Source organism: Cherax quadricarinatus, chromosome 64 (genome assembly GCF_038502225.1).
Source record: "Cherax quadricarinatus isolate ZL_2023a chromosome 64, ASM3850222v1, whole genome shotgun sequence".
Lineage (NCBI taxonomy): Eukaryota > Metazoa > Arthropoda > Malacostraca > Decapoda > Parastacidae > Cherax > Cherax quadricarinatus.
In genome coordinates, this window is record NC_091355.1 from 8,551,990 (window position 1) to 8,567,043 (window position 15,054).

Below are 15,054 nucleotides of genomic sequence, written 5' to 3' on the forward strand. Positions count from 1 at the left end.
TGGGAGCTCCAACATTGGAATTTTTTCATAATCACCAATTAATTCATCCCACCTGTTAATGAATTCCTCAGGTAGAATTTCATCCCAAGCACATTTAAGTTTCCATGCTTCCTGGATTAATAATTTCCCTCTTATAGTAAGGGGTGACACTAAACCTAGTGGATCAAAACATTTGGAAACTTCAGCAAGCAAAACTCTCTTAGTTAATTTATTGGGCATACTGTAATTATTAGGTTTTAACATTAACAAATCTCTCTCAGTATCCCAAGTTAAACCCAATACATTACTACATTTTTGCACTTCATCTCCAGGGTAATCTTTACTTATTTTGTCCTTCAATTTGGACGAATTACTATTCCATTCTCTCAGGGGCATATTTGCACTTTGCATTATTTTATTAGCCTCTCCATAAGTCATTAACAGTTCCTCTTCAGTTGACGTCACACCCAGGAAATTGTCCACATAAAATTGTTTGCTCATTACTTTACTCAAAGGACTTCCCGTACATTTAAGGTGTGCATTTATCGTCGCTTGAAGTAGGAACGGACTGTATGTAGCACCAAATAATACGCTCCTAAAGCGAAAGGTTTTCAGAGGGCTAAGTGGGTCAATAGGATTCTCAGGCCATAAGAAGCAGGTACAATCCCGGTCAGCCTCTTGTAAACCCACTCTTAGGAAAGCTTTACTTATGTCAGCCGTAAAGGCATAATTCTTTACCCTGAAATTTAATAAGATATCTCCTAATTTTTCCGTCAACGACAGACCTGTCATCAGTCATTTAAACTAGGTACATTTTTGTTACTCCTGGCACTACAATTAAACACAATCCTCAAAGGAGTGGTCTTAGAATCCTTCTTCACTCCGTGATGTGGCAAATAGTGACCATAAATTTTGGCTTGCTCAGGAGGTACCTCTTCTATAAATTTATTAATTAACTGCTCAGCAATTATATCATTATAGGCAGTTAACAATTCTGGTGTCTTACTCAGTTCGTGGAGCTGAGCCTTTAATTGTCCATATGCCATTCTGTAATTAGTGGGCAATTCTGGATGGTTCTGTCTCCACGGAAGTCGCACCCAGTATTGTCCAGATTCAAATTTTACATCTCTCAGGTATTGCTCCTGAGTAAAAGAATCGTCTGGACTTTCTTCATTTACATTTATTCCAATGCTGTCTAATTCCCACAATTTATGCACTGGCTCAACACCATCCTCTATGGAAGAATTATACTGGGGTACGATTTCATGAGTAAGACACACAGTAGTTTCCTCTAGTCATGAATTATTATTATGAGGAATCCTACCATACATTACATGTCCTACTGCAGTCTTCAAAAGGGTGACACCACATTTCTTTACCATACCCTTTACAAAGGAGGCATAATAATCACTACCTATCAAAATATTTCTTGGGCCTACAGAATCATCACTTACCCCAGAAGGTGCTAAATTTACATTATGTGAAAGTCTTTCTGTAGCTTTACTAAGTCCTACTGTAGATATTTTCTCTGGAAGTCTATCTACAATTACTGCATTAACACATTTTTTCTCATTGCCCAACCTGACAGTTACATAAACAGTGTCATACAGTTGAGACCTTTTAAAGTTGTGGGATCTCCCATCTGTACTTTCATACCATCAAGACATTTACGTTTTATGAAAGTACGCTGGGATCCCTGGTCCAATAATGCATTTACATTTTTTGATTTATGCCTTTTATCATCAATTTTTACCTGTAACACAGGTAAGGCTACTTCAGCAAAACCATCATTATTAACATTAGCAGCAATTTTTACATTAGCTACTGTTGTGTTAGGATTGTCAACATTATCATTATTATCAACATTAACACATAGACTCTTACACATGATTATATGGTGTCTTCCTTTAATTTGGCATAACAATCCTTTACATTGTGATTACCCAAACACCTGATACATCTGTCAAGTTCCTCCAATCTTTCAACTTTATCATTCCATGAATTGTATGCATTGCAATTCTTAGAAAAATGAGTACCCTTGCAGAAAAGACAATCTCTCTTTTCTTTGACTGGTTTCCTATTAACTGTGCTACTCTTAGGAGGGTACTTATTCTTCTTACCTTGTGGAGAATCATTATTTCTGATTCCTGCTACTTGATATGCACCTATGCAACTCTTTTTAGGAAATGAATTTTGATTATTAACATTGGGATAATTTTTCCCTTTGTGAAACTTGACAGATACCTCAGAGTTATTATGTGTTGCATCTTTAAAATGAGTTGGTTGGCTGGTCTGCAACTGCACAATTAATTCTTGTAGACCTACCTGGAGGTTACCTGGAGGTTATTCCGGGGATCAACGCCCCCGCGGCCCGGTCCATGACCAAGCCTCCCGATGGATCAGGGCCTGATCAACTAGGCTGTTACTGCTGGCCGCACGCAGTCCAACGTACGAGCCACAGCCCGGCTGATCCGGCACTGACTTTAGGTATCTGTCCAGCTCTCTCTTGAAGGCAGCCAGGGGTTTATTGGCAATTCCCCTAATGCTTGATGGGAGGCTGTTGAACAGTTTTGGGCCCCGGACACTTATGGTGTTTTCTCTTAGTGTACCAATGGCGCCCCTACTTTTTATTGGGGGCATTTTGCATCGCCTGCCCAGTCTTTTACTTTCGTAGGGAGTGATTTCTGTGTGCAGATTTGGGACCATTCCTTCCAAGATTTTCCAAGTGTAGATTATGATATATCTCTCCCTCCTGCGTTCCAACGAGTACAAGTCAAGTGCTTCCAAGCGTTCCCAGTAGTTAAGGTGCTTGACAGAACTTATACGTGCAGTAAAGGATCTCTGTATACTCTCTAGATCTGCAATTTCACCTGCTTTGAATGGAGATGTTAATGTACAGCAGTATTCCAGCCTAGAGAGAACACGTGATTTGAAAAGGATCATCATGGGCTTGGCATCTCTCGTTTTGAAAGTTCTCATTATCCATTCTATCATTTTCTTTGCACGTGCGATCGTGGCACTGTTGTGATCCTTGAAAGTGAGATCCTCAGACATTACTACTCCCAGGTCCCTTACATTATTTTTCCGCTCTATTGTATGGCCGGAGTCAGTAGTATACTCTGTTCTAGTTATTATCTCCTCCAGTTTTCCATAACGGAGTAGTTGGAATTTGTCCTCACTGAACATCATATTGTTTACCGTTGCCCACTGGAAAACTTTGTTTATATCTTCTTGGAGGTTAACCGCATCCTCAGCAGATGACAGCCTCATGCAGATCCTAGTATCATCCGCAAAGGATGATACGGTGCTGTGGTGTATATCTCTGTTTATGTCTGATATGAGGATAAGGAATAAGATGGGGGCGAGTACTGTGCCTTGTGGAACAGAGCTCTTCACTATGGCAGCCTCCGATTTAACTCTGTTGACCACTACTCTTTGTGTTCGATTTGTTAGGAAGTTGAAGATCCATCTCCCCACTTTCCCAGTTATTCCTTTAGCACGTATTTTATGGGCTATTACGCCATGATTGCATTTGTCAAATGCTTTTGCAAAGTCTGTGTATATTACATCTGCATTCTGATTTTCTTCCAGTGCATCCAAGGCCATGTCATAGTGATCCAGTAGTTGTGAGAGGCAGGAGCGACCTGCCCTGAACCCATGTTGCCCTGGATTGTGCAGATTTTGGGAATCCAGGTGATTTGCAATCCTGCTTCTTAGCACTCTTTCAAAGATTTTTATGATGTGGGACGTCAGAGCTATTGGTCTATAGTTCTTAGCTAATGCTTTGCTGCTACCTTTATGGAGTGGGGCTATATCCGTTGTTTTAAGTGACTGTGGAATTTCACCCATGTCCAAGCTCCTCCTCCATAGTGTACTTAGGGCACGCGAGAGGGGTTTCTTGCAGTTCTTAATGAAAACAGAGTTCCATGAGTCTGGGCCCGGGGCTGAGTGCATAGGCATGTTGTCAATGGCTTTTTCGAAATCTATCGGAGTTAGGGTAATGTCGGAAATCTGGCATACATTTATGGAGTTTTGAGGCTCATTCATAAAGAAATCATTTGGGTCGTCGATCCTCAGACCGATTAGTGGTTCACTAAACACAGTCTTATTTCCTCCAGACCAAAATAACCCTTGTGATATTTATTCAAGAGCCATTCAAGTGTTTTACAGCTTAATTTATTCTGTACCATGGCACTCAATAACCAGTCTGATTCCTTCAGATTATATTTATTACTTAAAGTTTTGAGAGTGCTCTCCAGTTTAACTCTAAACTGTTGTAAACCTTTGTAAGTGTGATCTGGAGATTTTAAATTAACAATAATATTCACTAGATCCAACCTACTTTGTTCTATATTACCATAAGTGACTTTCAACAAGTCAACTGCTTCCTTGTAAGAGTCATTTACATTGGGAAAGGCTTGTATGAGTATGTGAGCATCTCCTCTTACCTGTCCTTTGAGGTAAAATAATTTAGTTACACAGGCTAGATCACTCCTATCATTCACAGCTGCTTTAAAAATTTACCAAAATTCCTCCCAATTTTCTCCAGGATTAAACACAGGCAAACACAATTCTGGGAGTTTTGGCAGACATATTATTTGTTGGAGCAGACTGACCAACTGCCTGGTTTACACATTTTAATTTATTCAAGGCCTGACTTTTACAAGAAAGAACTTTTTCCTCTAATTCATAATACTGATTAATCATGAGATCTATTTCAGTCTCATCTACACAGTTTACTAATAAATCTCCTTCATATTTGTTGTAATATAATTTGTATGAATCATATCTATTACCTAAAGCATCTAAATACAATTTTAAATCATCAGTATTCACAGTTTCTTGATTCATTAATTCAAAGCACTTATTATATGCCTTGGTTACATGAACTTTTCTAGCCTGTATTGATGCTTTCTTTACTCTATATTCCATATGTTTGTCTTCTATATTAATTTCCTCATTTTTCAGCCATGATGCAATGTATTAAATTCAACTTAATAACACTGATTATGTACTAAATTATGCACTTTATAAAGGTAAATAATACAACTTACCTTTCAATAAATCCCAGCTACTTGAGCTCAGCAATTACATGTGCAAGAAAATTATATAAATTTTAAATGTACACGAAACATCTAAGGTGGCAAATTGCTTTAATTCCTACTACACATCTGTTGCATCAACACTAGTAAGTAAACTACCAGCTGCATCAAATACCTTTAACACAGACTCTGATAAGTTTCAAACATACTATACCAATAAAGGGGTAACCCCAAACAGTTGTCAACTAGTAAGTGTATCTCATGACTTTATTCAAAAAGAACTAAGCAGGTTAAACCCAACTAAGAGCACAGGCCCTGATAACATCCCAGAACCCCTGCCGATAACATGTGGAGTTCCCCAAGGTAGTATTCTGGGTCCCTTATTATTTTTATGTCTAAGTTCCTAAAAGATGACCCCAATGGAAATAAGTCACTCTGTCTGACTTTTTTGGGTTATCCTAGGTTCCCTACACATATGCTGCTATGTATGATAATTCTATGTAACTGTATTTGTGTTTACCTGAATAAACTTACTTACTTACTTACTTACTTACTTAATACAAACTTGGCTCATCAAAATTAATATTACACAAATTAATAAATCCTTGCCAGAATTTGGCATAGCAAAATTAATATACACATTAATATAATTAGTTACACTTGGCTTATCAATTACACATACATTGATATAAATCTTGGCCAGAATTGGCTTATCATAATTAACATTATACAAATACATTAATATAAATCCTAGCCACTTTGGCTTTGCAAAATTAATATACACATTAATATAATTAGCTATACTTGGCTTATCAATTACACATACACTTATACACATTAATATAATCTTTAGCCACACTTGACTTACCTTATCAAAATTAATATTGTAATTATTATAATCCACTACACATTAAATAAATTTGTGAACTTAACATCCACCTCCTTCTGTCATTTCACATATAATTATTAAGTAATTATCTAATTAATGACTTCACTGATTACCTCCGATTCAAGAAGGACCAACGGGCAAATTAAATGTGGAAAATTGCATTTATCTGAATGTAACTAATTATGTACATAACAGTAAATGATAAAGATAATTATTATTTATCAATGTTACATAGACAAGTGGGAATCTGGGACACCTAGGTCGCAAAAAATGTCCCCCTTCGATACCTACCACTGTCATAACCACAAGTTGCTCTGGATCTATTAATTAAATGAAATATACATACACCAGGAATACTGGTAAATATATAAATTTGTGGACTGTATATTAAAAATAATAAATGGTTATATATATGCACAATTACATAACAGAAGGAAAATATATTTTAATATCACTCACCAATTTGACTGGAGATTAATGTATATCATACTCAGAAAACCTCACTCTAACTAAATCTATGAAAATAATGCTGGCCAGAATTATACACAAATCTAGAGAGCTTATCTGAGGTTCCTGGAGCTGTCTTGTCCAGTCGTCTGATATCTCAAGTTATGCAGGAATGCACATCCACCAATTTCGCCTCCTATTTGAGAGGTGTCAACACAATTTTAACCTCTAGAGCACGAAAAATTCTTCCCATTACACCAACGTTTGTACAAAATTCAAAAACCAAGATGGCGAGTCTCGTCTGCCCAGACGCAGGCTTTCCGTTTTCTATGACATAAATATTATTAAATACAGTATGGCCATCTATTTACACATAAATACTGAATTTCTGGAAAATATATACAGTATTTTCCACAATAATAATAATAATAATAATAATAATAATAATAATAATAATAATAATAATAATAATAATAATAATAATAATAATAAATACATGTAAGTCAGTGACTTTTCTGGGCTATCCAATGTAATATACATATGCTGCTATGTATTATAATTATATAACTGTATTTATGTGTACCTGTACCAGAATAAACTTAGTAATATATCAGGCTGGACTCTAGAAGGAAGACATGGATACAGCTCAGGCAGTAATGACCCTTAACAACAATAACAACAACAATGGAAGAGGAGAAAAAGCATTTTCGAAATAGAGGACCCCATGGTTTAGGCGAGTTGCGTTAATTAATAATATAAGTTGAATGCTGTCAGTGGCCTGTACAAACTTAAGAAGGAGATTAAGTAGTGAATATATTTATTTCGAATGTAGATATACGTAAACTGTACAAACGATATTTTGTATTTTTTTTTTTTTTTTGTAAAAAGATTGTTGGGGTAGTTATAATTTTCTCAGAAAGTCGGATAAGTAAGTTTATTTAGGTACAGGTACATATGAATACAATTATCATACACAGTAACGTCCAAATTACCTAGGATAACCCCCCAAAAATCCAAGTGACTTGTTTCTATGAACAGAGCTGTATAATATAACCTGTATGACCCATACAATTTAGTACTTGTTTTAATATTATAATAATAATGGGTCCAGGAATTGTAGTTCAATTACCTAAGGCTACTTAGACATTATCTGTAGACAATTCCTGGGGTCACTCCTCCCCCCCAGCCCCATCATCATCTAGGCATGTGGTAGTCCATGAACTGTAGCTCAACTCCTTGAACTCGGTATGTAGTAGGGCCATGAACTGCAGCTTAGCTACTTCAGTTAGATATGCAATAGTTTCAAAAACTACAGTTACCTACTTGTAACTACAGGAGCTGAGCTATTTTCATGATGTCCCAAGTTCATTAAAAATGTTCATATCTTTTTTTTTTTTTTACAAGTATCTAATGGTTGTAAATAAGTAAGTTTATTTAGGCACAGGTACACATGAGTATAATTATCATACATAGTGTAAATTACCTAGGATAATCCAAAAAGTAATTCTTCCACCACTATTGTATTTGTAAAGAAAATTTCCCAGATTTCATTTGGCTTAATTTATATCAATGGCCCTGGTGAAAGTCTAAAAATTTATATCTGTTCTTTTATATTGTTTCTTAGTTTTGTGACCTATCATCCAGCATAGGCACCTTTAGTGTTTTCAGTCTCTCATCATAACTAATTTTTTTTTTTAGTTTTTTTGCTCTGATATTTATATTAGTAGCTACCTCAGTAAATTGTAATGAAGCAAACTGTATTTCAACAGGTGATCCTGATGATAAGTCATTACGGAAAGTTGAAATTGAAGTTTGCATACCAAAAAAAATGCGTGATATTGCACGAAGTGAGAAATGTGCAACGGAAGTTGAAGGTAAGGATTATATTTTTCTACAAGTGTCATGCACACACAATCACACCTCATGTAAACAGAAACTAACTTTATATATATATATATATATATATATATATATATATATATATATATATATATATATATATATATATATATATATATATATATATATATATATATATATATATATATATATATATATATATTTATATGTACATATATGTACAGTGATACCTCTCATATCCGAACTATATGGGCTGAGACCAGTTCAGAAACACAGAGTTTCCGAGTACATGAGGGAGAAAAAAAATGTGCATCCATACCATCATATCGCCATCCTAACCCCGTCATATTGCCATCGGCGACGGCAGTGTAGGTTTAAAAAAATGAGTCCAACGTCATCTGGCAGTGGGATCAGACACTGGGCTCTAATAACAGCCGCCTGGATTTCACAGACCACAGGACCATAACTTTTCAAATGGGCTGTGGACAGTGGATGCTCCAAATACTCCAAAAGTGTTTTGACAGCTGCTCTTGCTGCTGAAGTTTTTGGTCTTGGAGGCATTGGGTCATGGTCATTGTTGTCGTCACTTTCAGAATGTTCCGGGTGCAGCACTGAATCTGCAGTCTCTTCATTAGTCAGAGATTGCACAAAAGGGTCATCTTCATCACACACTAACCAGTCCTGCATGTCATCTTCTGTAGATTTTTTTCCTCAGCCTTGGACAACCTGCTTCCATGTGTAACAGTATTTCCCTCTTTTTTTTTTTTGTCTAGAGTAAGCACATTCCTGGCCCTCTTTGGTGCCATACACACTGTAGCTAGGACGAAACACAGCTGTAATAATGCTAAAAGGAAGGCGAAGAGCATGGCTCCTAGTTGCCAACTGGTACACTAAAGTGCATGCAAAGTTTAATTCAGCCTTCTGCCATATCTGAATGGCTGTTCAGATGTTTCGGTAATAATTTTAGAATTTTGGCCTTTCCCAGGGCCTGTTTGGATATATATATATATATATATATATATATATATATATATATATATATATATATATATATATATATATATATATATATATATATATATATATACAGTGGACCCCGGTTCACGATACTAATCCGTTCCTGAGAGCTCATCGTAAACCAAAAATATCGGAAAGCGAATCAATTTTCCCCATAAGAAATAATGGAAATCAAATTAATCTGTGCAAGACACCCAAAAGTATGAAAAAAAAACTTTTACCACATGAAATATTAAGTTTAACGCAATAGAATAGTAATTACAATAACAACAATAACAATAAATAACGAAAGAATAATTGACATTTACCTTTAATGAAGATCTGGTGATGATTGATGGGATGGGAGGAGGGGAGAGTGTGGATGGTGTTAACATTTAGAAGAGGAATCCCCTTCCATTAGGATTTGAGGTAGCAAGTCCTTTTCCGGGGTTACTTCCCTTCTTCTTTTAATGCCACTAGGACCAGCTTGAGTCACTGGACTTCTGTCGCACAACATAACTGGCAGCCTCACCATGCCTAATCACACTATGTATGTCACTACGATTCTTAAATCTTTCAAAGCAACCTTTGCTGGCCTTAAATTCACTCACATCGCCAATAGTTGCAGGCAATTTTTTTACCAAATTGTCATGCAACTGCCTAGCGTTTTCACAAATGATTGCTTGAGAGATGCTATCTCCTGCTATCTGTTTTTCATTTTTTTTTATTTTTATTATCACACCGGCCGATTCCCACCAAGGCAGGGTGGCCCGAAAAAGAAAAACTTTCACCATCATTCACTCCATCACTGTCTTGCCAGAAGGGTGCTTTACACTACAGTTTTTAAACTGCAACATTAACACCCCTCCTTCAGAGTGCAGGCACTGTACTTCCCATCTCCAGGACTCAAGTCCGGCCTGCCGGTTTCCCTGAATCCCTTCATAAATGTTACTTTGCTCACACTCCAACAGCACGTCAAGTATTAAAAACCATTTGTCTCCATTCACTCCTATCAAACACGCTCACGCATGCCTGCTGGAAGTCCAAGCCCCTCGCACACAAAACCTCCTTTACCCCCTCCCTCCAACCCTTCCTAGGCCGACCCCTACCCCGCCTTCCTTCCACTACAGACTGATACACTCTTGAAGTCATTCTGTTTCGCTCCATTCTCTCTACATGTCCGAACCACCTCAACAACCCTTCCTCAGCCCTCTGGACAACAGTTTTGGTAATCCCGCACCTCCTCCTAACTTCCAAACTACGAATTCTCTGCATTATATTCACACCACACATTGCCCTCAGACATGACATCTCCACTGCCTCCAGCCTTCTCCTCGCTGCAACATTCATCACCCACGCTTCACACCCATATAAGAGCGTTGGTAAAACTATACTCTCATACATTCCCCTCTTTGCCTCCAAGGACAAAGTTCTTTGTCTCCACAGACTCCTAAGTGCACCACTCATTCTTTTTCCCTCATCAATTCTATGATTCACCTCATCTTTCATAGACCCATCCGCTGACACGTCCACTCCCAAATATCTGAATACGTTCACCTCCTCCATACTCTCTCCCTCCAATCTGATATTCAATCTTTCATCACCTAATCTTTTTGTTATCCTCATAACCTTACTCTTTCCTGTATTCACCTTTAATTTTCTTCTTTTGCACACCCTACCAAATTCATCCACCAATCTCTGCAACTTCTCTTCAGAATCTCCCAAGAGCACAGTGTCATCAGCAAAGAGCAGCTGTGACAACTCCCACTTTGTGTGTGATTCTTTATCTTTTAACTCCACGCCTCTTGCCAAGACCCTCGCATTTACTTCTCTTACAACCCCATCTATAAATATATTAAACAACCACGGTGACATCACACATCCTTGTCTAAGGCCTACTTTTACTGGGAAAAAATTTCCCTCTTTCCTACATACTCTAACTTGAGCCTCACTATCCTCGTAAAAACTCTTCACTGCTTTCAGTAACCTACCTCCTACACCATACACTTGCAACATCTGCCACATTGCCCCCCTATCCACCCTGTCATACGCCTTTTCCAAATCCATAAATGCCACAAAGACCTCTTTAGCCTTATCTAAATACTGTTCACTTATATGTTTCACTGTAAACACCTGGTCCACACACCCCCTACCTTTCCTAAAGCCTCCTTGTTCATCTGCTATCCTATTCTCCGTCTTACTCTTAATTCTTTCAATTATAACTCTACCATACACTTTACCAGGTACACTCAACAGACTTATCCCCCTATAATTTTTGCACTCTCTTTTATCCCCTTTGCCTTTATACAAAGGAACTATGCATGCTCTCTGCCAATCCCTAGGTACCTTACCCTCTTCCATACATTTATTAAATAATTGCACCAACCACTCCAAAACTATATCCCCACCTGCTTTTAACATTTCTATCTTTATCCCATCAATCCCGGCTGCCTTACCCCCTTTCATTTTACCTACTGCCTCACGAACTTCCCCCACACTCACAACTGGCTCTTCCTCACTCCTACAAGATGTTATTCCTCCTTGCCCTATACACGAAATCACAGCTTCCCTATCTTCATCAACATTTAACAATTCCTCAAAATATTCCTTCCATCTTCCCAATACCTCTAACTCTCCATTTAATAACGCTCCTCTCCTATTTTTAACTGACAAATCCATTTGTTCTCTAGGCTTTCTTAACTTGTTAATCTCACTCCAAAACTTTTTCTTATTTTCAACAAAATTTGTTGATAACATCTCACCCACTCTCTCATTTGCTCTCTTTTTACATTGCTTCACCACTCTCTTAACTTCTCTCTTTTTCTCCATATACTCTTCCCTCCTTGCATCACTTCTACTTTGTAAAAACTTCTCATATGCTAACTTTTTCTCCCTTACTACTCTCTTTACATCATCATTCCACCAATCGCTCCTCTTCCCTCCTGCACCCACTTTCCTGTAACCACAAACTTCTGCTGAACACTCTAACACTACATTTTTAAACCTACCCCATACCTCTTCGACCCCATTGCCTATGCTCTCATTAGCCCATCTATCCTCCAATAGCTGTTTATATCTTACCCTAACTGCCTCCTCTTTTAGTTTATAAACCTTCACCTCTCTCTTCCCTGATGCTTCTATTCTCCTTGTATCCCATCTACCTTTTACTCTCAGTGTAGCTACAACTAGAAAGTGATCTGATATATCTGTGGCCCCTCTATAAACATGTACATCCTGAAGTCTACTCAACAGTCTTTTATCTACCAATACATAATCCAACAAACTACTGTCATTTCTCCCTACATCATATCGTGTATACTTATTTATCCTCTTTTTCTTAAAATATGTATTACCTATAACTAAACCCCTTTCTATACAAAGTTCAATCAAAGGGCTCCCATTATCATTTACACCTGGCACCCCAAACTTACCTACCACACCCTCTCTAAAAGTTTCTCCTACTTTAGCATTCAAGTCCCCTACCACAATTACTCTCTCACTTGGTTCAAAGGCTCCTATACATTCACTTAACATCTCCCAAAATCTCTCTCTCTCCTCTGCATTCCTCTCTTCTCCAGGTGCATACACGCTTATTATGACCCACTTCTCGCATCCAACCTTTACTTTAATCCACATAATTCTTGAATTTACACATTCATATTCTCTTTTCTCCTTCCATAACTGATCATTTAACATTACTGCTACCCCTTCCTTTGCTCTAACTCTCTCAGATACTCCAGATTTAATCCCATTTATTTCCCCCCACTGAAACTCTCCTACCCCCTTCAGCTTTGTTTCGCTTAGGGCCAGGACATCCAACTTCTTTTCATTCATAACATCAGCAATCATCTGTTTCTTGTCATCCGCACTACATCCACGCACATTTAAGCAACCCAGTTTTATAAAGTTTTTCTTCTTCTCTTTTTTAGTAATTGTATACAGGAGAAGGGGTTACTAGCCCATTGCTCCCGGCATTTTAGTCGCCTCATACGACACGCATGGCTTACGGAGGAAAGATTCTTTTCCACTTCCCCATGGACAATAGAAGAAATAAAAAAGAACAAGAGCTATTTAGAAAAAGGAGAAAAACCTAGATGTATGTATATATATATATGCATGTGCGTGTCTGTGAAGTGTGACCAAAGTGTAAGTAGGAGTAGCAAGATATCCCTGTTATCTTAGCGTGTTTATGACAGTTTATAACAGTCTCTCAACATTTTCTAACACTTGCGGTCGCTGTTTCGTAATCACAGTTGCACCTTTTGCAAGAACAGCTTCCTTGATTGCCGTTTTCTTGCTCACTATAGTAGAGATGGTTGATTGGGGTTTACTATACAACCTGACCAGCTCCGACACGCACTCCACTTTCGTACTTTGCAATTATCTCTTTCTTCATTTCAACAGTCATTAGCACCCTTGGTCTCGAAGGGTTGGCACTGGGAGCTTTCTTGGGGCCTATGGTGACTTATTTTGCAAAAACAGGCACCAAAAACAGTGATAATATGGATAATATGGAATGTACCGAATGTATCCTTAGATGCGCGCACACTGGCTGGCTTGTAAACACTGGCACACACGGGGCAGTTCAGGCCACACATGGACACGTCTCGTACAAACCACATCGCACACCGGGTTTTGTATCGGGAAGCGAGGCAAATTTTCTGTGATATAATGCATCGGTTACCGGATTTATCGGATACCGATAGCATCGCGAACCGGGGGTCCACTGTATACATATATATATATATTTTTTTTTCAACAAGTCGGCCGTCTCCCACCGAGGCAGGGTGACCCAAAAAAAGAAAGAAAATCCCCAAAAAGAAAATACTTTCATCATCATTCAACGCTTTCACCACACTCACACATTATCACTGTTTTTGCAGAGGCGCTCAGAATACAACAGTTTAGAAGCATATACGTATAAAGATACACAACATATCCCTCCAAACTGCCAATATCCCAAACCCCTCCTTTAAAGTGCAGGCATTGTACTTCCCATTTCCAGGACTCAAGTCCGACTATATGAAAATAACCGGTTTCCCTGAATCCCTTCACTAAATATTACCCTGCTCACACTCCAACAGATCGTCAGGTCCCAAGTACCATTCGTCTCCATTCACTCCTATCTAACACGCTCACGCACGCATGCTGGAAATCCAAGCCCCTTGCCCACAAAACCTCCTTTACCCCCTCTCTCCAACCCTTTCGAGGATGACCCCTACCCCGCCTTCCTTCCCCTATATATTTATATGCTTTCCATGTCATTCTACTTTGATCCATTCTCTCTAAATGACCAAACCACCTCAACAACCCCTCTTCTGCCCTCTGACTAATACTTTTATTAACTCCACACCTTTTCCTAATTTCCACACTCCAAATTTTCTGCATAATATTTACACCACACATTGCCCTTAGACAGGACATCTCCACTGCCTCCAACCGTCTCCTCACTGCTACATTTACCACCCAAGCTTCACATCCATATAAGATATCCAATTTTTCTTTATCTAAATCATTTGATACCCTCATCACCCTACTCTTTTCTATGTTCACTTTCAACTTTCTACCTTTACACACATTCCCAAACTCATCCACTAACCTTTGCAATTTTTCTTTAGAATCTCCCATAAGCACAGTATCATCAGCAAAAGGTAACTGTGTCAATTTCCATTTTGAATTTGATTCCCCATAATTTAATCCCACCCCTCTCCCGAACACCCTAGCAGTTACTTCTTTTACAACCCCATCTATAAATATATTAAACAACCATGGTGACATTACACATCCCTGTCTAAGACCTACTTTTACCGGGAAGTAGTCTCTCTCTCTTCTACACACCCT

At 38.1% G+C, this 15,054-nt stretch overlaps 1 protein-coding gene across 1 annotated transcript in view; it reads left to right on the forward strand.

Moving 5' to 3' along the window:
- Positions 1–6,945: 6,945 nt before the first annotated feature.
- The window catches only part of LOC128700080 (COX assembly mitochondrial protein homolog), a 20,996-nt gene continuing 12,887 nt past the window's right edge, over positions 6,946–15,054 (forward strand). Inside the window, exons 1-2 of the mRNA XM_070098746.1 lie at positions 6,946–7,090; positions 8,127–8,231. Coding sequence (XP_069954847.1) covers positions 7,042–7,090; positions 8,127–8,231 — 154 coding nt within the window. The 5' untranslated portion in view covers positions 6,946–7,041. The remainder of the gene's footprint in view (positions 7,091–8,126; positions 8,232–15,054) is intronic.